Source organism: Taeniopygia guttata, chromosome 2 (assembly GCF_048771995.1).
Source record: "Taeniopygia guttata chromosome 2, bTaeGut7.mat, whole genome shotgun sequence".
Classification (NCBI taxonomy): domain Eukaryota; kingdom Metazoa; phylum Chordata; class Aves; order Passeriformes; family Estrildidae; genus Taeniopygia; species Taeniopygia guttata.
The window spans coordinates 72,277,679-72,300,443 of NC_133026.1; the positions used below are offsets into that span (position 1 = coordinate 72,277,679).

At 42.8% G+C, this 22,765-nt stretch overlaps 2 protein-coding genes and 1 pseudogene across 6 annotated transcripts in view; all 3 read left to right on the forward strand.

The window, feature by feature from the left end:
* The first annotated feature begins 2,213 nt into the window (after positions 1–2,213).
* Positions 2,214–7,149, forward strand: LOC100220322 (probable 2-ketogluconate reductase). Of its 3 annotated transcripts, XM_030267059.4 has the most exons (7): positions 2,239–2,358; positions 2,801–2,854; positions 3,333–3,717; positions 4,449–4,620; positions 5,609–5,787; positions 6,291–6,387; positions 6,792–7,149. In XM_030267059.4, exons 3-7 carry the CDS (start codon positions 3,336–3,338, stop codon positions 6,943–6,945), a joined length of 984 nt encoding a protein of 327 aa, XP_030122919.2. In that variant the 5' UTR covers positions 2,239–2,358; positions 2,801–2,854; positions 3,333–3,335; the 3' UTR covers positions 6,946–7,149. The 3 variants fall into 3 exon arrangements, with proteins under 3 accessions (XP_030122921.3, XP_030122919.2, XP_072780314.1); XM_030267061.4 differs by lacking the exon at positions 2,801–2,854 and having other exon boundaries at positions 2,214–2,358; XM_072924213.1 differs by lacking the exon at positions 2,239–2,358 and having other exon boundaries at positions 2,454–2,854.
* Positions 7,150–7,463: 314 nt separating this feature from the next.
* RBFA (ribosome binding factor A) overlaps positions 7,464–22,765 on the forward strand; it is a 399,231-nt gene continuing 383,929 nt past the window's right edge. Inside the window, exons 1-7 of one of the 2 annotated variants that reach the window (XM_002193644.7) lie at positions 7,467–7,635; positions 8,625–8,667; positions 9,295–9,471; positions 10,794–10,906; positions 12,110–12,194; positions 14,296–14,366; positions 15,383–16,128. In XM_002193644.7, coding sequence (XP_002193680.4) covers positions 7,526–7,635; positions 8,625–8,667; positions 9,295–9,471; positions 10,794–10,906; positions 12,110–12,194; positions 14,296–14,366; positions 15,383–15,776 — 993 coding nt within the window. In that variant the 5' untranslated portion in view covers positions 7,467–7,525 and the 3' untranslated portion in view covers positions 15,777–16,128. Of the gene's footprint in view, positions 7,636–8,624; positions 8,668–9,294; positions 9,472–10,793; positions 10,907–12,109; positions 12,195–14,295; positions 14,367–15,382; positions 16,129–22,765 lie in introns of those variants that run through there. The other variant, XM_072924211.1, reaches the window with a different exon arrangement.
* Positions 18,424–22,398, forward strand: LOC116807842 (NADH-ubiquinone oxidoreductase chain 2-like; annotated as a pseudogene). The gene has a single exon (XR_004367037.3). The product of XR_004367037.3 is annotated as an NADH-ubiquinone oxidoreductase chain 2-like (transcript).

A 22,765-nucleotide genomic window follows, 5' to 3' on the forward strand; every position in this document is an offset into this window, starting at 1 on the left:
CCTGAGAAATGTATGCATTACATTGTACAAAAGTCTTTTAGGTTAACACAATACTTCAAAGTCTAATGCTAAGAAACAACTATTATGCAAGCACCTTATTAACACTGCAGGCATCAGCTCACCCTCACTCATTTCAGTGCTCTGTACAGTGCTGGTATATGAGAGCCCTTTCTGTAAGAGAAAACTTCCACACAGCAACGATGTACACACAGTGAAATTCAGCTTAACACACTACATGGAGGTCTATAAGGTGGTCTGCAAACTAAATATACTTAGAACATGATAGTGCACTGGTCCAACTGACATCTTATTTTCACATATGATGCTAAACAGATAGAACTTCTTTAGAGCTGTATCAGCTCCTGACCTATAGCTTGAAAATGGGATGTTCAAGGTGCACAAAACAGCTATGAAAACATCTGATTTTTCTCCACATCTAACCACATAACACACCCATTTTCTTGACGTTTGATACCTATGTCCTGGGTTTTTGCTTGGAGTAACATTCCTTTGATTATTATTTTTTTGGCTCTCTGACTAATTTCTCCTTTGTTTTGTTCATTCAAATTTGTGGATTTGATATACAAAGGTAAAAACTACTGTGTTGCCCTTCCAAAGGTTTTTCTTTACCTTCAAGACTAAAATGTGGTAGGCCCCCTTCCTCAGATTTGTGTCTTTGAGAGGGACTTTACAAGGATCCTTCAATCTCAGGTGAGCAGTAAGTTAAAGGCTTACTCATTACAATCTCATCACTCCATATTGCTAGTTAATTAATTTTTGCTTTAAAATTTAACTATTTGAACTCGAAATTAATGTAAGAAACTGATACTCATAAATCATCTCCAGGATAACAAGAATAGTTTATGATTTTGTGTAATTTATATGAATTGTTATTATATTTTATTTTATAAATAGCAATTTTATAGAGGATTGGTGTTAAACTTGACTGTCTTTATGTTCAGCATATCAAAGTGTGTTTGATAGAATTCAAGATGACAACATTTTGTAATCCATTCTTTTGAAAAGCACTACAGTAGTCACGAGAGACACAGCAGCACCCTATGGCTGGTTATTCTGTAGTGCCCACAGCAGTGGTGTGTCCTGGCTCCTGAGCTGCTGTGACTGTAGAAACCAGGCATCCTCCCCAGTGGATTATGACCACCTGCACAGCAAGGGGAAACCCTTTAGCACAGCTGTTGTGAACTGAGAACTGAAGCTGTACTTCCCAGTCCACATCACTGGGTATGGAGATCAAGGGAGGTGATTCTTCCTCTCTACTCTACTCTTGTGGGATCCCACCTGGATTGTTGCATCCAGCCCTGGGGTCCTCAGCACAAGAAAGATGTGAATTGAAGTGGGTCCAGACAAAGCCACTAAATTATCACAGGACTGGAGCACATCTGCTATGAAGACAATGGGAGAGTTGGCATTGTTCAGCCTGGAGAAGGGAAGGCTCAGAGAAGACCTTTTAGCAATCTTGCAGTACCTAAAGAGAGCTGGAGAGGGACTCTTCACAAACAGTGATAGGTCAAGGGGAATGGCCTTAAATTGAAAGAGAGTAGTTTTAGATTAGGTAGTAGAATGGAGAAGATTAGGAAGAAATTGTCCTTTTTGAGGATAATGAGGCAATGGAACACGTTGAGCAGAGAAGTTGTAGATGCCTCAACCCTACCAATGTTCAAGACCAGGTTGGTGGGGCTCTGAGCAACGCAGTCTAGTGAAAGGGGGTTTGGAAATAGATGGGCTTTAAGGTCCATTCCAACCAAAACTATTCTGTGATTCTATGATACAGACTAAACAACCTTCTCAGAAAAAAATCTCACATATTCTCAGCTGAAATTGGCACATGACTGCCTGTATCTGGGATAAAATCTCAGAGTCCAAGCGATTGAGCCTGCCCCAGCTGCTTAGCTCTCAAAGAGAGCTTTTGAGGGTATTCCTGGAATCATAAAGATTGGAAAAGACCTTCACATGTGCAGTGAATTGTCACTGGCTTCTGTCGGTCAGAGACAACTCTTCATCTTATGTTAATTCATGTGCACAGACTGTAATGATCAGCAGAAAGGCCAGACCACGTCCGGGTTTCAAAGACCGTATGGAAAACACAGCGTGCAGGACGATAATGCAAAATCCCGACCGTACTGAAATCACGAACAGCACAGAAACACTTCTACAAAAACAACCACTCGTGAGCTCCCCGTGCTCTCTCTCGGCTCCCCGAGGGACTGGGGCACCGTGCCCTGGCACCGCCTCTCCTCCCGCCCTGGCGGGGTGCGGGCGGCCGAGCAGTGCCCGCCTCGGCGGCCGCTCCCACACCGGCCCTGCGGTGCGACCGGGGCGGCGGGCACGGCCGGCGCGGTGAGTGCGGGCGGCGCCGGGGGCCCTTCGCCGGGCGGGGACGGGGCTCCGGGCCCCACGGGCGGCGGCGGCTCGGGGGTAGCACCGGGCGTGCGGGGCACGGGGGCTCCCGCGGGCCTGCGTGCCCCGCCCGGGCTGGAGCGGGAGGAATCTCGCCCGTTCTCAGCCCTCCTTCAGGGCTGGATGGAGCCCGCGGCCGCCGCTCCAGCTCCCTCTTATCTTTAGTCCCAGCCCTAGGCCCGCCGGGACAGCGGAAAACGCTCAGCCCGCCCGCGGCAGGGAGAACTTCCCGGACACCACTCCGGCGGACGAGTGGAGGGGGCACAGAAGGGGGAGCCGGCCCGGCGGTGCCGGAGCGATGCGGGAGCATTGCCTCCGACTAAAGGGGCGGCATGAGGGGGTCTCGGCTTTAACCTGAGATCACAACCTTGGCTCTTTGCAGAGTCAGCAGAGTGGAGAGTTGGCAAAGAACTGAAGGTTACGGAAGAAAGAAAGGGTAAAACTCATGTTCGTGGGTAACTCCAAAGTTCATAGTTGACAATTTATAGCTCTGTTACATTAAATGAGATTTTTACTGAGATAATCTCATCAATGATAATTGCTTAATATAATTGTATAAGTGTCAGAACTTGCAGGCTAAAAGGTATCTTTTCGCTCACATTCTTAAATTATGGCTTTAAATATTGAACATTGAACAGGAGTAACAACTACTTGCTCATTTGTTTAAGTGTTAGCATACTTGGTATGCCAGAAATGTTTTCTTATTAACAAGACTATATAGAAATTGAACATCCTTCTGAATAACATATGGAGAAGCCAAAAGACTACTGCATGTGGGAGTAGTTATCTTTAACCAATCCTTCATCAAGTGGGAAAACAGTATGTAATTGAGCCAATCAATTCCTAGTTTTTAGGAAAAAAGTTATAATGGATCACTTCAGATCATGTCCTTTTGGTTCTCTTTGCTTTTGTAGGGCATGGAGGGTCAGGAACTGCCTTATGTGCTAGTTGACTCTATAGGAGGGAGACTTGGAGTATATGAAGACCATCTTGGATTTCTGAAGAAACGTTTTCATCTCATCACCATGAAAGAATATCTGGAAAATAAGACATTTCTCAGCAAAAAGATCAGAGCGATCTATATATGGTATCACAAACCAGCTATTAATGAAGAGCTGCTCCAGAACTTGCCTAACTTGAAGGTAGTTGCAAGTGCTGGCGTGGGAATAGATCACTTGGACCTGAAACTCCTCTCCAGCTATGGTGTGAAGGTGTCCAATACTCCATTTATTGTTTCCACTGACACTGCAGACATGGGGATGGCTTTGTTGCTGGCATCTTCCAGGAGACTTGTGGAAGGTAATAACTTAAATGGTCCTAGCTTTTCATAGGAAAGATGATTTCAAAACATGCAGAAATATGTGCTGATGCAAAAGTAAGCTTAACACTAGAAATACGGGAAATTGGGGAAAAGGAAGAAGACAAATCTGTCTTGTTGACAATAATTGGCATCCTATTTCCAAACTGGCATATTGGTAAGGTAGAGCTGTTCCTTCTTTGGACAGCTCTAAATTCAGGCCTCTTCTCCCTCAGCCCACAGCCACTTATTCATTGTACTTGTTCATTGCAGTCTTGCTTTTCAAGTTGCAATAAAAGGGGATTAAAAGAATATATATTCAAGGAGGTTTGAAGCTTGTCTTTGCCAAGCTGCCATGTATCTGAGTCATTATGAACAAACTGTCCAGAAATCTGCCCACTGTGCTCTGTTTTTCTTTTTCCTGCCAGCCTTGGTGTATCTGCAAGGAGACTGGGAACCAGTTGACCTTATTGCTGCTTTGGCCTTACCTTCCTTTGCTTCCTTTCTTGCCAAAGAGAGGCTGGTTATGTTTCTCTCCTGAGCAAGAAATCAGTGTCAGCAGTCCTGTGTACAGTGCAGCATTACTCACTTCTTGTCCAGAAACAAAATGACAATATATTATTGCTCCTGTGCTTCTGCCTAGTCCTACGATAAAAAGTGTGTGTTGTGGGGGGAAGTAACCAGATGCTGGAACATCCCTTAGATTACATAATTCTTCTTTTGCTCTTCCAAGGCCATGAGATGGCAGTCTCCCCTGACACAGAGTATTTCCCTGCTGACTGGCTGGGGGTTGAGGTTTCTGGAGCAACCCTGGGTATCCTGGGAATGGGGAAAATTGGTTACAAAGTGGCTGAAAGAGCCAAAGCCTTTGAAATGAAGATTTTGTACCACAACAGAAATCAGAGGTAAAGCTTGTTGCAGTTCCAAGGCAACTCTGCTTTGTCGCTGCTTTTATCTGTTATTTATACTTTTCACTGTGCTTTCACTTTTTACAGTGCTCTTTATTTTAAGTGGAAAAGTACATACACTTGTTCCAAGATGATCATTAATTTCCCAATTTATACAGAAAGAAAGTAAGGAAGGAATGGGAGCGATACATCTCACTGTTCTCCCCATTAGTTGGGGCTCCTGACTTCTTCCTGCCATGGTGGTGACATTGCAATGGACGGGAAAGGATAAAACTGGGAGGACTTAACTCCTGTGATTTAGGTGAGGCAGGGATTCAGACAGAGATATCTCACCCTTCCAAAGCCACGTGACAATAAAGGGCCAGACTTGGCAGTCTGTTTGCTGTCTTCTAGATGAGGTGTATGTGCGCTGTGCCCCTGTGCTCCTATCAGGCCCATTCCATTCTTTTCTTTTGTGGGAATTTGATGAGAGCTAGCCAACCTCGCCCTGATACAGGACGCCAGGTCCTGCAGTGTGTGGTTTCAGTGAATCAGCACTGATGCACAGCACAATCAGGCTGTTGCTGACATGGATTTGGGAAGATTTAATCCCTGCCCTGTCTTGTGTGTTTCCTCAGTGGTTTTCACATGACTTACTTAAATTACTTAATTTTCACAAGATATCATTCTTGCTTTTGGGTAGGAAAAGAATCCCCATTATTAGCAGAAATTGTAACACAAATGCATTTGGTTTATCATTTATTCAATGCATTTATGTGATATTAATTTCTTACTTTCCATCCCCACAGTACTGCACATTTCTGTACAGTTCACTTGGTATTGTGGGAAATAGCTTGATCTTTATTTTTACTGATTTTCAGACAAGCAGCTAACTGCTTTGTACTACACAGCAAAGATAACAATAAAGAAACATTTTCTCTACTGGTGATTTGATATTTCCCTTGTTTCTTGCTACTGCAGTTTAATTTTGGGATTTTCCCTTCAGAAAAAAGGAAGAAGAAAGTGCTGTTGGAGCTGTTTACTGTAAGAAGATAGATGATTTGCTCCAGCAGTCAGATTTTGTGTTATTGGCTCTGAACTTAACTCCACAGACACACAAACTGATTGGGAAGAGAGAGCTGGAGCTGATGAAACCCACTGCTATTCTTATTAATATCAGCAGAGGTAAGGTGCAGAATAAACAAAACTTCATTAAAGTTTGGTGGCATAACAAGTCCTGGGAAAACCTCTAATATAGTCTGTCCCTCTGAATTTTTTCTGTAATTTTTCTGATTATTAGTTTATTTAGACACCCATGGTCATATCTCAGTAAAATATTTAACTGTTCCCATAATAATGAGAAAGTATGTCTGTGAAATGTTAGTGACCTTGGAGTGTTAAAAACCCATGTGTATTTATATATCACCTTTTATCTATTTAACACAGTGTTGTTGCTCATACACATTAGGGTGGCACAGCCTACTCTGATGCCTGGTGCTCTATTTCATGCTGTTAGTTCCCTGATGCACATACCCAGGCTTCCCACTCCCACTCTACCACACTCCACTGCTGCTTCTGCACTGTGCCTATGGCCTGCCCTGCTGTTTGCCTGACCACAGTGCCCAAAAGAATACTGAGAGGACAGTAATGAACATGAAAATAAACACATCCTTCTTACTGTAACCCAGGTCTAGTTGTGGATCAGGATGCTTTGGTGGAAGCCCTCCAAAACAAAGTTATTAAGGCAGCTGCTCTGGATGTGACATATCCTGAATCTTTGCCAAGGTAAGACATACATTTAAGTTAAAAATAAAAGGGTATGTAATTGTGATGTTCAAACTAGAGTGTATGTGTGAGTAAAATTTTGTGAGCATGTGAGAAGTTGCATAATTTTGTTAGTAGAAGTACATGAAGTATGTGCACTAGTCCTGCTGAAATCATGTCCCTAATCCTGTTCCAGCCAAATAAAATTCACACTCACTCATTTGGAGTTGTGTAAAACCCCAAGCTTGGGGTTTTATATAAAACCAAGCTAGGCAGCACTTTGAACTCCTCTGAATATACTTGGGTCATGCAATTAGGTTTTGTTTTATTTTTAATTATTATTTTCCCTGGTGGCCTGCAATACTGATGAAATATTGATGAATGTGCTGTGAGTGACTAGTTCAGCATTTCTTTTCTTCTCGCAGGGATCACCCCTTGTTAAAGCTGAAGAATGTTATAATAACTCCTCACATCGGAAGTGCCACCAAGAAGACACGCTGGGTTATGATGGAGGAAATGGCAGAAAGCATAGAGGCAGGCCTGGCGGGTCTTCCTATCCCTCGTGAGGTGCTGCCCTAAAGCAGCTTGCATTTAGGATTAATGCCCGCAGTGCAGAAAGAGCAATTTGATCACTTTTCATATAATTATTTCGTGTAATTTCGTGTTATGCAGATAAAATATACAAAGCACAGGTGCAATTTACTTAAATACCCAGCAGTGGTTCTGTATGGAAAACTGCAGTGTTTTGTCTTGATATTCAATGAAAAAACTCCAGAGCACAGAGTCTTGCTTCAGCGTCATTTACTTTCCTCGCATCCCCTTACAGCTGTCCGCCGATGGATGCAGCAGCGAATTGAAGGACATGTAAATCGTGTCTTAGCGGGACCGCCCGGCACAGCCACGAGCTCAGCCGGCGTGTCGGAGCGGCTCCAGCAGCAATCCCGACCTCAGGAGCGCCGGGGTCTGGGCGTGTGCGAGCCCTGCCCAGCCTGAGGGCGGCTCGGCCCCTCTCCCTCCTTCCCTCTCTCTTCATTCCCTCTCCGGGACCGGCCGGGATACCCTCAGCCGCCGGCCTGGGCCTCCGTGCCGACAGGGGGAGCCGCAGCCGGAGCCGAGGCGGGAGCTCCCGGGCCGGGCCGGGCCGGGGGTCCGGGCAGCCATGTGGGCCGCCCGGGTGGCCGCGGTGCCGCTGTGGTGCCGGGCCCTGCGCAGCTCCGCAGGGCTGGGCGGCCCCAGGAACCTGCTGCGGAAAATGCTTCGCAAGAATAAGTAGGTGCGGGGCCGGCGGGAGCGGGGACATCCCGGAGTGCTGGGTGGGTTGTGGGCGCTGGGGCAAGGGCAGTAAGGGGAGCTGTGGGGCTCGGGCGCTCCCCCGGTCCCGGTGCCGCGGAGGAGAGAGAGACACCGACCCCGAGGCGCCGATCTGAGCTGTTCGGCAGCGGCCGAACGTGGCCCTGGCCTCTGTCAGCAATAGTGTGTCTTGCAGGACCGGAATACTCATTGTTCTGTGCTCTGGCCTCGGTGAGGCCACACCTCAAGTGCTGTGTCCAGGTCTTGGCCCCTCTGTACGGGAAAGACATTGCGGTGCTGGAGCATGTCCAGTGAAGGGCAGCGGCGAAGGGTCTGGAGCAGAAGTCCTTTGAGGAGCAGCTGAGGGAACTGGAGGTGTTCAGCCTGGAGAGAAAGAGATTCGGGGGGAACCTTATCACTCTCTACAACTGCCTAAAAGGAGGGCGTGGCCAGGTGGGGGTCGGTCTCCCAGGAAACAAGTGACAGGACGAGAGGAAATGGCCTCAAGTTGCACTAAGGGACATTTCGATTGTATATTGGGAGAAATTTCTTCACTGAAAGGGAAGAATGGTCAAGCAATAGAATAGGATCCCCAGGAAAGTGGTGTAATCACTGACTCTGGAACTGTTTAGAAAACGTGTAGAAGTGGTGCTTAGAGACCTGGTTTAGTGCTGGAATTGGCAGTGCTGGGTTAACAGTGGGACTTGGTCTTAGCCCTATTTTCAAACCTTAATGATTCTCTGAATCTAAAGAAACCTGAGAGCTATTCTTTTCCACCCCCTTCCCATCTGTGTGCGGCTTCAGCTGTGGATGGGAAGCATTGTTCCCTGCACCCCAGCTGTGAGGAGAGGTACTTGCATGGGTGTTGTAGTCTCCTTTCAGGCAGGTGGAATATAAATTACACAGGGGATCCTTATTTCTCTGAGCTACTGAAAGACAAGGCTGATTTCCTTTCCTTTTCCCAAAAGAAAGAAGTTCTGGTATGACAGCCCTACCCTGGGATCACAAACGGTAAGTGCAAGCACTGAATGCTGTATGTTTATTTGTGCCAGGAGGAACAGACTTGTGTTTTTGCCATTGATTCTAACTTTGAAGCATTTTCTGATGGAGAAGTAGCAGGATTTTGTGAACAAACAGTAGGGCTCCAGTCTGATCATGACAGGATTGCCATTTGGCTTCCCATGGCTGTTTCCTCTTCTGTACTGATCTTTCATCCTTGCCAGCATCAACGCTCTCTTGCACACTCCTGAGTGCTGATCCAGATTAAAATTTCTATGAGCTTAGTTTAATGAAAAATTTTTTAATGTTTGTTTTTTCAAACAAGCAAAGCTTTTCAGTCAATGCATGCTGTATTGAGAAAGCACATCTATGGAGCTTCATAACTTGCTACAAAATACAAAAAGAACTTCAGAAACTTTGACTGTAGTACACGTATGTCAAAGATTTTGTGAACAGAAATATTCCTTGTTGAAACACTTGATAAGTAGGACCTATATAAAGCCATCACAGCTGCAATAACGAAATAAGAATGCACTTAGTAAAGTGCATGAAACTGTATATACAAGTGTGTGTAACTACTGTTTAATGTGTTGTTTCTTTTTGTTTAATGTTTTATGTGTTGTTTGTTTCTTTTTATAGTTGTATAAACCAACCAAGTTGGACTTTTTAAGGAAAAATGAGCTTACAAAAACAAGGAAAGAAGACAACATGCGCTGCAGAGTCTTGAATGGTCTTATTCATAAAGCTGTGTTAGAGATGGCAACTACCTGTGAAGTCAGTCAAGAATTTTATGATCTCAAGCTGGAAATCTGCAAGGCAAGTGCCAAAGCTTCAGCTTCTGCTGAGCCACGTTTTGAGATTGGCATGGATGTGCCAAAGGAGCTTCCCTGGGTGTTGTGATGTGTGCAAGAGGAATTTTGCTGCATTGCTTCTGATGTGGCAGAGTGCAGCAAGATCAGGCACTGGAATACACAGCTTTGCCACTGTACTACCTGGCTTAGGAGACCTTTGCCACTCTAATGCAAATGCAACTCAGACCAATTAAATGGTGATTCTCCTTATATGACTTTTTTTTCCTGTTACTCAGGCATAAACTCTTTGTCAGAAGGAGGAGCTTGGTTTTACCAACATAAATGTATCTTTCCAAGAGTCTGTTCTTCTTGCAGCTGTGTGACAGTTGTCACCTGCTTGTGTCACTCCCCAGCAGAAGACTAAAGTGATGCATGAGATTAGTTCAAAAAAAAGGCCAAGCCTAAGAAAATGTCATTGTCAAGCCAGATCTGAGAAAGAATTGAGATTTGTACGTAATTGTATCTAGTGGTGTCATAAATTGTGGATTTGAAAAGGATGTTAAGAGTTCTGATACAGGAACTAAGTCAGTCTCTGCATTCTTGTTTGTTGTCTGCAGTTTTTATCTTCTACATTTGCTGTTCTGTAAAGATTAAATTATACCAGTGTTTGGCTTAAAAGCTTGGTGGACTTTGCTTTGATATTAGAAGCATGGAAAATGGTACCTCATAGCTGCATCTATGACAAAAGGGTTGTCATTCATGACTAAAATAGATGTTTTTGCCAGCTGAATTCATTCTGTTGTCAGGCAAGTGTTCAAAACTACATGGGCAAGATGAGTGTTTTGGCTGTATATGTGCAGTATCCTTCACAGAGTATTTCTGTCTCTCTAGGGCTTTGAGGATTGCTTGTCTCAGATCGCATGTTTGCATGTAAAAATGCTGGCTGGTGTGGGCAAGACAGTTCTTTCAGGAGGCATTGCTGTAAATTAAACAACTTATGAGAGAGGGAAAGAAACAGACTTATTCCTAATACAGTACAGATTTTACAGCTGCACAGTGTTTGTGCTGCACTGGGACATGGCTGGGCATAGATCAATCCTGATTTACTCATTAACTGATTCTGGTCTGATACTGTCACTTCTGTTATCAGAAGACATTTTCTAGTAGGCTTTCTGCAATCCATCACAGACTTTGTTGCTTATGAGGTGTGTGTGTACATATATACATACATACATACACACACTCACACACACACACACACACACACACACACACACACATATATATATATATACATATATATATATAAAATATATAATTTTAAAGACAGATTTGCCTTTTCTATAGGTGTCCCTGTCATCCAACTTTTCAGCGTGCCGTGTGTACTGGAATCCTACTTCCACTATGGAGAAGGAAAGTTTCGTTGAAAGTGTGCTGCGAAAGAGCGCTCCACGTATACGGTACTGCTGTGGGATAGACCCCTTCCTACATCCAGAGCCATTTCTTAAGTACTTCTGACAGTCTAGACCTGACCTGTTGGGATGCTTTAGGTTTTTAGATACTTGGAGTAGAGCATCTCCTGTGATGAGCCTCACAGGGAAGGGTGGCTGTGTCTGACCAGCTGTGTGATCTTTTCTTGGAGCATAGCTGTTTTTTTTGGCTTCTGTGCTTTCCCAGGACAGGAGTGGGCTGAGCAGAAAACAAGAGGAGTGTGGGTGAGGTCTCACTCCAGTGTCCTGATGGTGGTGGCTGGACAGGCTGTGCGGGACAGTAGTTCAGGACGGGATGCTGTACACAGGACTGACAGCTGCAAGGATCTCCTTGCAGATTCACTGAGAAGTTCTGATTGCTAGGGATGATTTGGACTTCCAGAAGGGATGACTGTTATTACAGAAATTCTTCACAATACTGATACCACAAAACCCCCCAAATTGAGAATGCTATACCATATATTGTGATGCTTTTCCCCATTTTTCCAACACAGAGTCCAGTGATTTTTCACGGTGTCATTGAGATTTTTGTTTCTTCCCCCCCTTCATTGGCCTTCCCTCTGCTATCCAGCCAGTCTGTTGGAAATTCAGGACTTCACCCATGTGGCAGGTGGCATAGAAGCATACTTATAAAGCTGTTTCCTTTCCCCGTTTCCCTAAGCTGTGTAATTCCTGCTCCAGCACAATGCTCTCTTCTACTCCACAGCTTCCACTCTCTAAGAAGGAAAGTTGCTGGCTAGGAAGAAGAGAAGGGGACCCCTGTCAATCCTTCCTGCAGCTAGCATGTAGGATAAGTTGTCTTGCCCTGCTCTGAAGGCTGTATCCTCCACTGCTCTTATCCCTACAGAGGGGATAAGGATACCAGATGAAGTGGGGAAAGACCTGTACCAGCCTATGTATACAGATATGGACAAACCCACTATCATCAATACTCAGCTGGACCTGCAGCCAGCAGTTTTTGTATGCCATGCATTTGAAGTTGGGGCTCTGCAGTGATATATTGCTTAGCATCAACCTCAATAGCTCCTCATCAGGAGTTTTGAAAGTTTTTGAAAGTTTTGCAAGCCATATCTTTAAATGTGCAGTACTGCTGGATTTAATTTAACACCTTTTACTTGTCCTGGAGATGATATACTGATAACTCGTGCTGGTGAATGCTGTGTTTTTTGCCAGGTATCTTCTGAAGAGTCAGCAGATTGTAGGAAATGTACCCCCAGTAGTATTTATAAAAGACAAAGAAGCTGCAGCGGTAAAAGAGGTAAATCTAATCTTTGACTCAATGTACAAATATAGTGAGTTAAGAGAGAGCTGATAATTTAGTTGCTCTACCAATTTACTTTAAAAATCAGTCTTTCTCTATAGTTGCAAAGATTGTTTTAACAAATAATCTTGAGTAAGATTGATGCCTATATAATATGTAGAAGAAAGGTAGGCAATATCATTAGGCCAGTGAAGAAATTTTAAAGAACTACATTACCATTTTAAGGAATAATATTGGGTTACCTGGTGTATATGATTATGGAAATGAGGTGGGAGGAGCTGTTTTCCACATTTTAAATGTTACGTGCTTTTAAGATTAAATTGAATAACCAGTGATTTTTTTATTGTTATTTTCCCCCATATATTTTTCCATCTGTGAATTCTTAAAATGTTTGTGGGAAGTACAAATCTTTGCATAGGGGATATAGGCTTATTCATACTACATTTTTTCCTTCACTTTTAAAATTGTCTTTACTATTTCATGTTTTCTGTCAAGGTGTTGATAGTTTTAACTAGTTGACATAATACAAGAATACTGATGTTTCCTAGGAGTTTGTTGTCATTGGGATTGTGAAGCGAGATCTCTAAAATAGTGAGATTTCCAGAAAAGAAAGATGACACCAATGAGTAGAATTTGATGAGAAATGTCTCCTCAAGCTGTTGATGTGAACAGATGTTGAAAAGAACAGGTTCATGTTTCTGTGCCCTGAAGTGCCTTATTATTTATAATAGTGTTACTTCTACAGCCAATTACTGTTAGATCCTTATGGGCTCCTGCAGTGTGCATGAACAGAGCTGGAAGGGATAAAAAGAATTTCAGATTCTCTAATGCAATGAACTTTCTAATGCTTGAACTTTCTGTGATCAGAAAAGTTTTGAGTTTCACAGAAGACAAAAACCTTCTTTATATCAGTTCTGTGAGGGAATGACACTGGGGAGCAGATATGTTAGCGTTCCGGGATATGATTATATGCAGGTGCTTTTATTAAGAGCTCTGGGAATCAGGGGTACAGACCCAAATCTGACTCTGACATGGCTTTCGGGCTGAACGTATTTTATATTCTATCGTTATATAACTTACATATTAATTATTAAACTTATCTTGTTCTATTGTATACATTGACATGAGTTTCTCGTGATCTTTCTTAGGTCCCTGACCAGTTTCTCATTATTATTCTTGCGATTAAACAGTAATTATATTTAATTACTAAACGATCATCACATCTTACAATTATATCATTTATCATGTACTAGCTACACAGGTGCAGTTCTAGCAAGTACAAGTTCTTCATGTGCTTAGGGTGTTTATTTTTCCAGGGCCTACTAAGCTTATTTTTCCTTTTAACCCTTAATCCCCATGATTTTAAAACCCTTTTACTATCAGATAGATGGATCATTTTCTTCCACTTCACAGTTCATCAGATTTATGTCAATCACAGATTCAAATAACACACTGAACTTGGTTTTTAAGTATTGTAAGTAAAGAGAAAATATATCCAATTAAACTCCTAGAATAATACAATGGATTAGAAGGGAATTAATGTAAAGAAAAGCTGAAATGAAATTTCAAACAAGAGAAAATTTTTACAATTACATATAGTCCGTAAGCACAGCATGTTATAACGCATTAATAATATTTAGCACTTACTGGTTAGATGCCATGTTAAAAGGGATTTGGGAACTCCACAGTTGCCTATAAGAGAAATGCAAACTTGCAGAAAGGGAGAAGAGGTGAAAAAAATATCAGGAGGTTATGAAAAAGGATGTTATGAAAGAAGATTTGCAAGACTGAGGTAAGAAGAAATAAACCAAAAAATATATATGTCAGACAATCCCTAGCCAAAGGCTCATAATTCACATAAGGCAAAAAACTTTGTAGGAATCTCTGGATACACAGTTGGACAAAAACATCCCAGGCAAGAAGTATAAGCAATTCCATGTAAAAGAAAGAAAAGTCTGTTTTAAAGTGGTTTTGCTAAATATTCCAAACATAGAAAATATCATATTTGCTGTTGGATACTTGTCTGTTTTTTGTGTAGATTGGAATAAAGTAGATTTAAACAGGATCCTTAATATGTGTGGCCTTCATGTGTTTACAGGTCGAGGACTTACTGGCAATTGCTGATTTTGGACCTCCAGAAGAAGAAGAAACATCTCAAAATGATTCAAGGTGGGTCTTTTTGGTTCAGAATTGTACGAGTGTTCGTTTTCATCTTTGCTGGACAACGTAAGAGTAGGTATTTTAATTAGGTGTGTACATTGTTACTTGCAGACCTGATACTTGTTCTGGTATTAATATCTTAGTTTTTATGAGTGAAATATATGTAGAACTTCTAAGATTTCAAGACTTGATGTGTTGATGATAATCAAAATTTTAAAAATGCTCAGCAGCAGTAATATTTGGTTTTTGCTGGTAATTGTCTCATGAGGATGAAAACGGCATTTACCAATACTGCTCTACTTGTCCACTTTTTTCTGATATAAGTTTGGTTTATTATACACAGATTGCAAGTTTACTGACAAATCTCCCTACATTAATTTAACATTCTTCTGTGAGGGAATTTTAACCATTGAGAGATAGGGCTGAACAACCTATTGGAATAGTGGTTCTGTGGATTGGATGCTCTCAAAGCCAACAGCCTTCATACCTGTGTGCTGTAGTCTGTTGGTAGAAATGCCTTCTGTGCCTCAGCATCTCACAGGATGGTCCATCAGGTATGAATCAGAAATAGCTTCCTGTGGGAAGTCATTCCTGTGACAGATTCCCCAAAGGGCACCTAACAGCTTCCTCTGTGTCTTGGGGAAATAGTCAAGTCCAGCATAAGGTGTCACATCGTTCTGATGTGTTTTAGGCAGAGGCTGCTGCTTCTCACTTCTTGGAAGAGCTGGGAGAAGTTCCCTGGGGCTCCCAGATACAGTGCTCACCAAGATACATTTTTTCTCAGGACAGACAGTTTCATCTGACATAGTTTTTGGTTTTATTGGTTTTCTCCCATTAAATGTGTTGACACAGACTGTCCTTTGACACATGATATGGTGTTTCTCTTCCTTCATAACATAGGGAACACAGGGTGTTAATAAAGGTAAACTGAAAAGTCCAATTTATTTCTGTGTTACTCAAGTTGTCAAAAATAGAAATATATGTGGGGGAAAAAAACAAGCCAATACTTTTTTACTTTCCCACAGTAAATGCTTCCCTTCAACAACTCAATCTTCATATTCACCCATGAGGGCTAATCTGTTTGGTGTTGATCATGACCTGCTGAATAAACAGATAATGGACTATAAAAAAATGGAAGTGTCAAGACATATAGAAAACATTGCCTGGACAGAGAAGCAGCAGCAGCAGCTTTCTAAGATTCAAAAGAAAATGAAAAAGAAAAAAGCAAAGAATCATCCTGATGATGACGACATTACAGCACAAAAACACTTGCTGGACAGATACGAAGCTGATTACTGGGAAGGTTACACTGAATCGGCCTCAGACTATGAACTGCAGGATGAATTACTGGAAGAGGCGAATGGATTGGAGGTGGATGATGACAAAACTTTAACTCAGCCTACTGGTAAAAGGACATGAAGTAAAAAGCCACTCCCTTCGAAATGAAGGCTGCCAATAACAAAACAAAAAAAAAACAACAAAAAAAACCCTGCCGTAGCTACTGAAAGATTTATTTTGTACATGTTTACCATTTCCTCATTCAAACTAATAGTTTGCCACATGTAAGCAGGTTTGCTAGCACAAGGTATGTAAGAAAAACTGCCATTACTGATATTCTGTTAAGCAGCTTTCAAGCTGCTGCAGTTGAGGGACTTTCAACCAGAGAGCCGTTTTGTAACAATAAAATATACCTGTTAGAGCACTGAGTTAGAACTTCTTGCAGTTATGTTGATTAATCATTTCCAATAAAATTATGGTTTCTATATTGCAATATTTCTTTTAATATTTTTTTTTTGTGACCTGCATAAAAGTTACTGCCTGTTATTCTGATATAAGGAAGGAAGAGGGAAGCAAACTAATGACAGTGGTGTTCAGCTTCATCACACAGAGATGAGGACAGGGTCTTCTCTAGAGGACCAGTCTAATGGGGGAACACTTTCTACAAAAATATCCCAATGATGCCCAATAAAGTTACAAGCCTGAAAGAAAATAAATTTATAGTTGTGCAAGGGGAACTGCATCAGAAAAAAAATTGAGAACTGCTCATCCATTGGGTAAAGTCAGGCAAAACATTGTGACTTAGAAAATGTATTAACAGCTTGAAAAGCAGAGAAAGCAACAGGGAAGAATGTTCCAGAAACTGAAATCTGAAAATGAATAGGGAATAATATAAAAAAGTGAGAATAAAACTTTCTGACTCAAAGCAAATAAAAAATAATAGCAAGAGTGTATAAAGTCAGAAGGCTGCAAGCTTCAAAGAAATTACAATGAAAAGGTAGTAAAAGAGAATTCTACCAGAAATACGGAAAATTTAATTCCAGTAGTTAATGGGGAGGTAAAGAAAATCAGCAAGGGGAGGTTGCCCTAGAATGCAGCAGAATCACTGAATGGTTTGGGTTGGAAGAGACCTTAAAGATTATCTAGGCCCAAGCCCCTTGCCATAGGCAGGGACACGTTTTGCTGGAGCAGGTTGCTCAGAGCTCCATTCGACCTGACCTTGAACACTTCCAGGGATAGGGCATCTTGGACAAGCTTCTCTGGACAACGTGCCAGTGCCTCACCACTCTGATGGAGCAATTTATTCCTTATATCTAATGTAAATCTACTCTCTTTTAATTTAAAACTTAGGACTTGTCCTATCACTACACTTAAAGAACACTGCAATCATCAGTCATAGTCAATGCAGATGCATTAAAAAAGTCGAGTTTAAATAATTTAGTATCCTGTAATAAGGTCACCTGCCCAGCAGATGAAGGGAATGCAGTGGATGTGGTTTTTCTGGGTTTTTGTAAGGCTTTTGGTACTGTACCTCACAGCATCCTTTGGGACAACTTTTCCAGCTGTGGGATGAGTGGGTTCATGGTGCACTGGGTTGAAGGACAGAGCTCAAGGGTTGCAGTGGACAGGGCCACATCTGGCTGGTGACTGGTCACCAGGGGTGTTCCTCAGGGCTCCATTCTAGGGCCAGTTCTGTTCAATAGATCTCTCAGTGATCTGGATGCAGAAATTGAACGCACCATGAACAAGTTTGCTGATAATTCCAAACTGGGAGGTGCTGCTTGCACTCCTGAGGGACAAAAGGCCTTGCAGAGGGATCTGGGTATCCAGGAGTATTTGGGCAAACATCAGTGGCATGAAATTGAACAAGGATAAATGTCAGATTCTGCACATAGGAAGGAGTAATGGCAGGCAAAAATCTAAACTGGATGAGGAGTGGCTGGAGAGCAGCCCTGCAGGATGAATCTGGGGGTGCTGGCTGGCAGGAGGCTCAACAAGAGTCAGCAGTGTGAGCCCGGGCAGCCCAGGGGGCAAACCACATCCTGGGATGGATCAAATACAGCTTCACCAGCCACTTCAAAGACGAGATTATCCTGCTGTGCTTGGTGTTGGTGTGGCCTCACCCTGAGTGTTTTGTGTGCTTATGAGCCCCATAATTTAAAAAGGTTGTGAAAGTCCCTGAATGAATCCAGAGAAGGCACCAAAGCTGTGGAAGGGGTTGGCAGGGTGTTCTGTGAGGAGCAGCCCTGGACACTGGGTTTTCATGTTTGGAGAGAAGGAGGCTGAGGGGCAACCTCACTGCTCTCTACAACTTTCTGAGGCAAGGAAGGAGAAAAGGTACCTTTTTTCCCGGGGACCCAGTGCCAGGTCATGTGGGAGTGGCTCAAAGCTGTGCTCCGCAGAAGAGGTTCAGACTTTACATGAGGAAGCATTTCTTTGATCCAGTGGGTGATCAAACCCTGGAACAGGCTCCTGAGAGAGGTGGTCAATCCCCCAAGCCTGTCAGTATTTAAAAGACATTTGGACAATGCCCTTAATACAATGCTTTTTATTTTGGCTAGCCCTGAAGTAGTCAGGCAGCTGGACTTGATGATGTCCCTGGAAGGTGGATTTAGCAATAAAGTGGGACAGCTGAGCCCTCTTTAAGCCGGCCCTGGGGCACGTACATACCGCCCGTCACCCTCCTCGTAGGCGCCCCCCCCCCCATAAATTAATAAGTTATTCAGCCAAAGATAAGGTAAGTTGTAACAAGGTAAGTGTACTGGAAGGTGCACTTAGACTACCAAGACGTAGCTTAAACAACAGCATTCAGCTTACACCTGAAAAATATCTGCTAACACCAGATCGTCTTAATGCCAAACTAGCCCAATCTACATGACCTGGAATAACAAAGCTACTCCCTACACCCAACTAAAGCATTTACTAGTCCCAGTATAGGCGATAGAAAAGACACCATTGGAGCGATAGAGACTACGTACCATAAGGGAAAGATGAAATAATAATGAAAACTAAGCTATAAACAGCAAAGATCAACCCTTGTACCTTTTGCATCATGGTCTAGCAAGAAAAACCAAGCAAAATGAATTTAAGTTTGCCACCCCGAAACCCAAGCGAGCTACTTATGAGCAGCTATTAGAGTGAACCCGTCTCTGTGGTGAAAGAGTGGGATGACTTGTTAGTAGAGGTGAAAAGCCAATCGAGCTGGGTGATAGCTAGTTGCCTGTGAAACTAATCTAAGTTCACTCTTAATTCTTCTCCAAGGAAACTCACGAACCCTAATGAAACGAATTAAGGGCTATTTGAAGGAGGTACAGCTCCTTTAAAAAAGAATACAATCTCTATGAGCGGATAAATAACAACATATGACCTTACTGTGGGCCCTTAAGCAGCCATCAACAAAGAGTGCGTTAAAGCTCCGTACCTAAAAAATATAAAAACCTTATGACTACCTCCCCACTAACAGGCCAAGCTATATACAAATAGGAGAATTAATGCTAGAATGAGTAACCAGGGTCCTGCCTCTACAACGCAAGCTTACATCTATACATTATTAACAAACCACCAATATATGACAAATCAAACAAGAGTATTAAGTATCTTGTTAACCCGACAGAGGAGCGTCCATTAAGAAAGATTAAAACCTGTAAAAGGAACTAGGCAAAAACGTCAAGGCCCAACTGTTTGCCAAAAACATAGCCTTCAGCAAACCAACAAACAAGTATTGAAGGTGATGCCTGCCCAGTGACTCACGTTTAACGGCCGCAGTATATCCTAACCTTGCAAAGGTAGCGCAATCAATTGTCCCATAAATCGAGACTTGTATGAATGGCTAAACGAGGTCTTAACTGTCTCTTACAGGCAATCAGTGAAATTGATCTCCCTGTACAAAAGCAGGGATAAACCCATAAGACGAGAAGACCCTGTGGAACTTCAAAACCAACGACCACCATATATCACATACACACCCACTGGGTTCACTGACACATAAGAGATTGGTACGTGTTTTTCAGTTGGGGTGACCTTGGAGTAAAAGAAAGCCTCCAAAAATTAGACCATAACTCTAAACTAAGAGCAACCCCTCAACGTGCTAACAGCATCCAGACCCAATATAATTGATCGATGGACCAAGCTACCCCAGGGATAACAGCGCAATCTCCTCCAAGAGTCCATATCAACGGAGAGGTTTACGACCTCGATATTCAATCAGGACATCCTAGTGGTGCAGCCACTACTAAGGGTTCGTTTGTTCAATGATTTACAGTCCTAGGTGATCTGAGTTCAGACCGGAGTAATCCAGGTGGGTTTCCATCTATGATGAACTCTTCCCAGTACGAAAGGATAGGAAAAGTGAGGCCAATGCCACAAGCAAGCCTTTGCCTTAAGTAATGAAAACAACTAAATTACGAAAAGCTATCACACCCCCCCACGTCCAAGAAAAGGACCAGCTAGCGTGGCAGAGCTCGGAAAATGCAAAAGGCTTAAGTCCTTTAACTCAGAGGTTCAAATCCTCTCCCTAGCTTCAAACCAACCCCCATGACTAACTACCCCCCTCCTAATTAACCTCATCATAACCCTCTCCTATGCGCTCCCAATTCTAATCGCAGTAGCCTTCCTAACACTAGTAGAACGTAAGATCCTAAGCTACATACAAAGCCAAAAAGGCCCAAACATCGTCGGCCCGTTCGGACTTCTACAGCCCCTAGCAGATGGCATCAAATTATTTATCAAAGAACCCATCTGACCATCAACATCCTCCCCAATTCTATTTATCATAACGCCCATACTAGCCCTTCTCCTAGCAATCTCAATCTGAATACCACTCCCCTTGCCATTCTCCCTAGCAGACCTAAACCTAAGCGTACTATTCCTACTAGTCATATCAAGCCTAGCAGTGTACTCCATCTTATGATCAGGATGGGTCTCCAACTCAAAATATGCCCTAATCGGAGCACTATGAGCAGTAGCCCAAACAATCTCCTACAAAGTAACCTTAGCGATTATCCTTCTATCTGTCATCCTCCTCAGCAGAAACTACACCCTAAGTACCCTAGCAGTCACCCAAGAACCCCTCTACCTCATCTTCCCATGCTGACCCCTAGCCATAATATGATATGTGTCCACACTAGCCGAAACAAACCGTGCCCCATTTGATCTAACAGAAGGAGAATCTGAACTAGTCTCCGGCTTTAACGTAGAATATGCAGCAGGCCGATTCGCCTTATTCTTTCTAGCTGAATATGCCAACATTATATTAATAAACGCACTAACAACCATCCTATTCTCTAACCCTAGCTTCCTTAACCCCCAACAAGAATTATTTCCAGTAGTACTAGCAACAAAAGTACTCCTTCTATCAGCAGGATTTCTATGAAACCATGCCTCCTACCCACAATTCCGATACGACCAACTAATACACCTACTATGAAAAAACTTCCTCCCACTCACATTAGCCCTATGCCTATGACACATCAGCATACCAATCTGCTATGCGGGCCTACCCCCATACCTAAGACGACCGGAAATGTGCCTGAATACTTAAGGGTCACTATGATAAAGTGAACGTAGAGGTACACCAGCCCTCTCATTTCCTAACACTTAGAAAAGTAGGAATCGAACCTACACTAGAGAAATCCAAACCCTCCATACTTCCTTTATATTATTTTCTAGTAGGGTCAGCTAAACAAGCTATCGGGCCCATACCCTGAAAATGATGGTTCAACCCCTTCCCCTACTAATAAACCCCCAAGTAAAACTAGTCTTCATTACCAGTCTCCTATTAGGCACTACCATTACAATCTCAAGCAACTATTGAATTATAGCCTGAACTGGGCTAGAAATCAACACACTTGCCATCCTACCATTAATCTCAAAATCCCACCACCCTCGGGTCATTGAAGCTGCAACCAAATACTTCCTAACCCAAGCAGCTGCTTCAGCCCTAGTATTATTCTCCAGCATAACCAACGTATGACACACCAGACAATGAGACATCACCCAACTAACTCATCCAGTATCCTGCCTAATCCTAACCTCCGCAATTGCAATAAAACTGGGCCTGGTACCCTTCCACTTCTGATTCCCAGAAGTACTACAAGGCTCTCCCCTTACCACTGGACTTATCTTATCCACAGCCATAAAACTTCCACCCATAACACTCCTCTTTATAACTTCACCCTCCCTAAACCCCACCCTCCTAGTTACCATAGCCATCCTTTCAGCAGTCCTAGGAGGATGAATAGGACTGAACCAAACACAAACCCGAAAAATCCTAGTCTTCTCATCCATCTCCCATCTAGGATGAATAGCCATTATCATTACACACAACTCCAAACGCACCCTCCTCAACTTCTACCTTTACACACTAATAACTGCAGCTGAATTCCTAACCCTAAATTCAATCAAAGTCCTAAAACTATCAACCCTAATAACTGCATGAACAAAAGCCCCATCATTAAGCGCAACACTACTACTAATCTTACTATACCTTGCAGGACTGCCCCCTCTAAAAGGATTCCTCCCAAAATGACTCATCATCCAAGAATTAACCAAACAAGACATAGCCCCAGCAGCCACAATCATCTCCCTGCTATCCCTACTAGGGCTATTCTTCTACCTCTGACTTGCATACTGCGCAACCATCACACTCCCCCCACACATAAAACAATGACGCTTTAACAAACCAACCAACATGCTAATTGCCATCCTAACTTCCCTATCCATCACCCTCCTCCCAATCGCTCCGATAATCCTCACCATTGTCTAAGAAACTTAGGATCACTTAAACTGAAGGCCTTCAAAGCCTTAAACAAGAGTTAAACCCTCTTAGTTTCTGCTAAAGTCCGCAGGACATTACCCTGCATCTCCCAAATGCAACTTGGGCACTTTAATTAAGCTAGGACCTTACCTACTCACTAGGCAGATGGGCTTTGATCCCACAATGGTATAGTTAACAGATATATGCCCAAACCAACAGGCTTCTACCTATAGACCCCGGCACACGATTAATGCACATCAATGAGCTTGAAACTCACTATGAATTTCACCACAGGGCTGATAAGAAGAGGAACCAAACCTCGGTAAAAAGGACTACAGCTTAACGCTTATACACTCAGCCATCTTACTTGTGACAT

Bases quoted from the DNA above. Each gene is read 5' to 3' on its own strand.
- LOC100220322 (XM_030267061.4), top strand. From the start codon at position 3,336: ATGGAGGGTCAGGAACTGCCTTATGTGCTAGTTGACTCTATAGGAGGG. The intron at 4,621-5,608 runs GTAAAGCTTGTT...TTTTCCCTTCAG, and splicing joins TACCACAACAGAAATCAGAG to AAAAAAGGAAGAAGAAAGTG. The intron at 6,388-6,791 runs GTAAGACATACA...TTCTTCTCGCAG, and splicing joins TATCCTGAATCTTTGCCAAG to GGATCACCCCTTGTTAAAGC.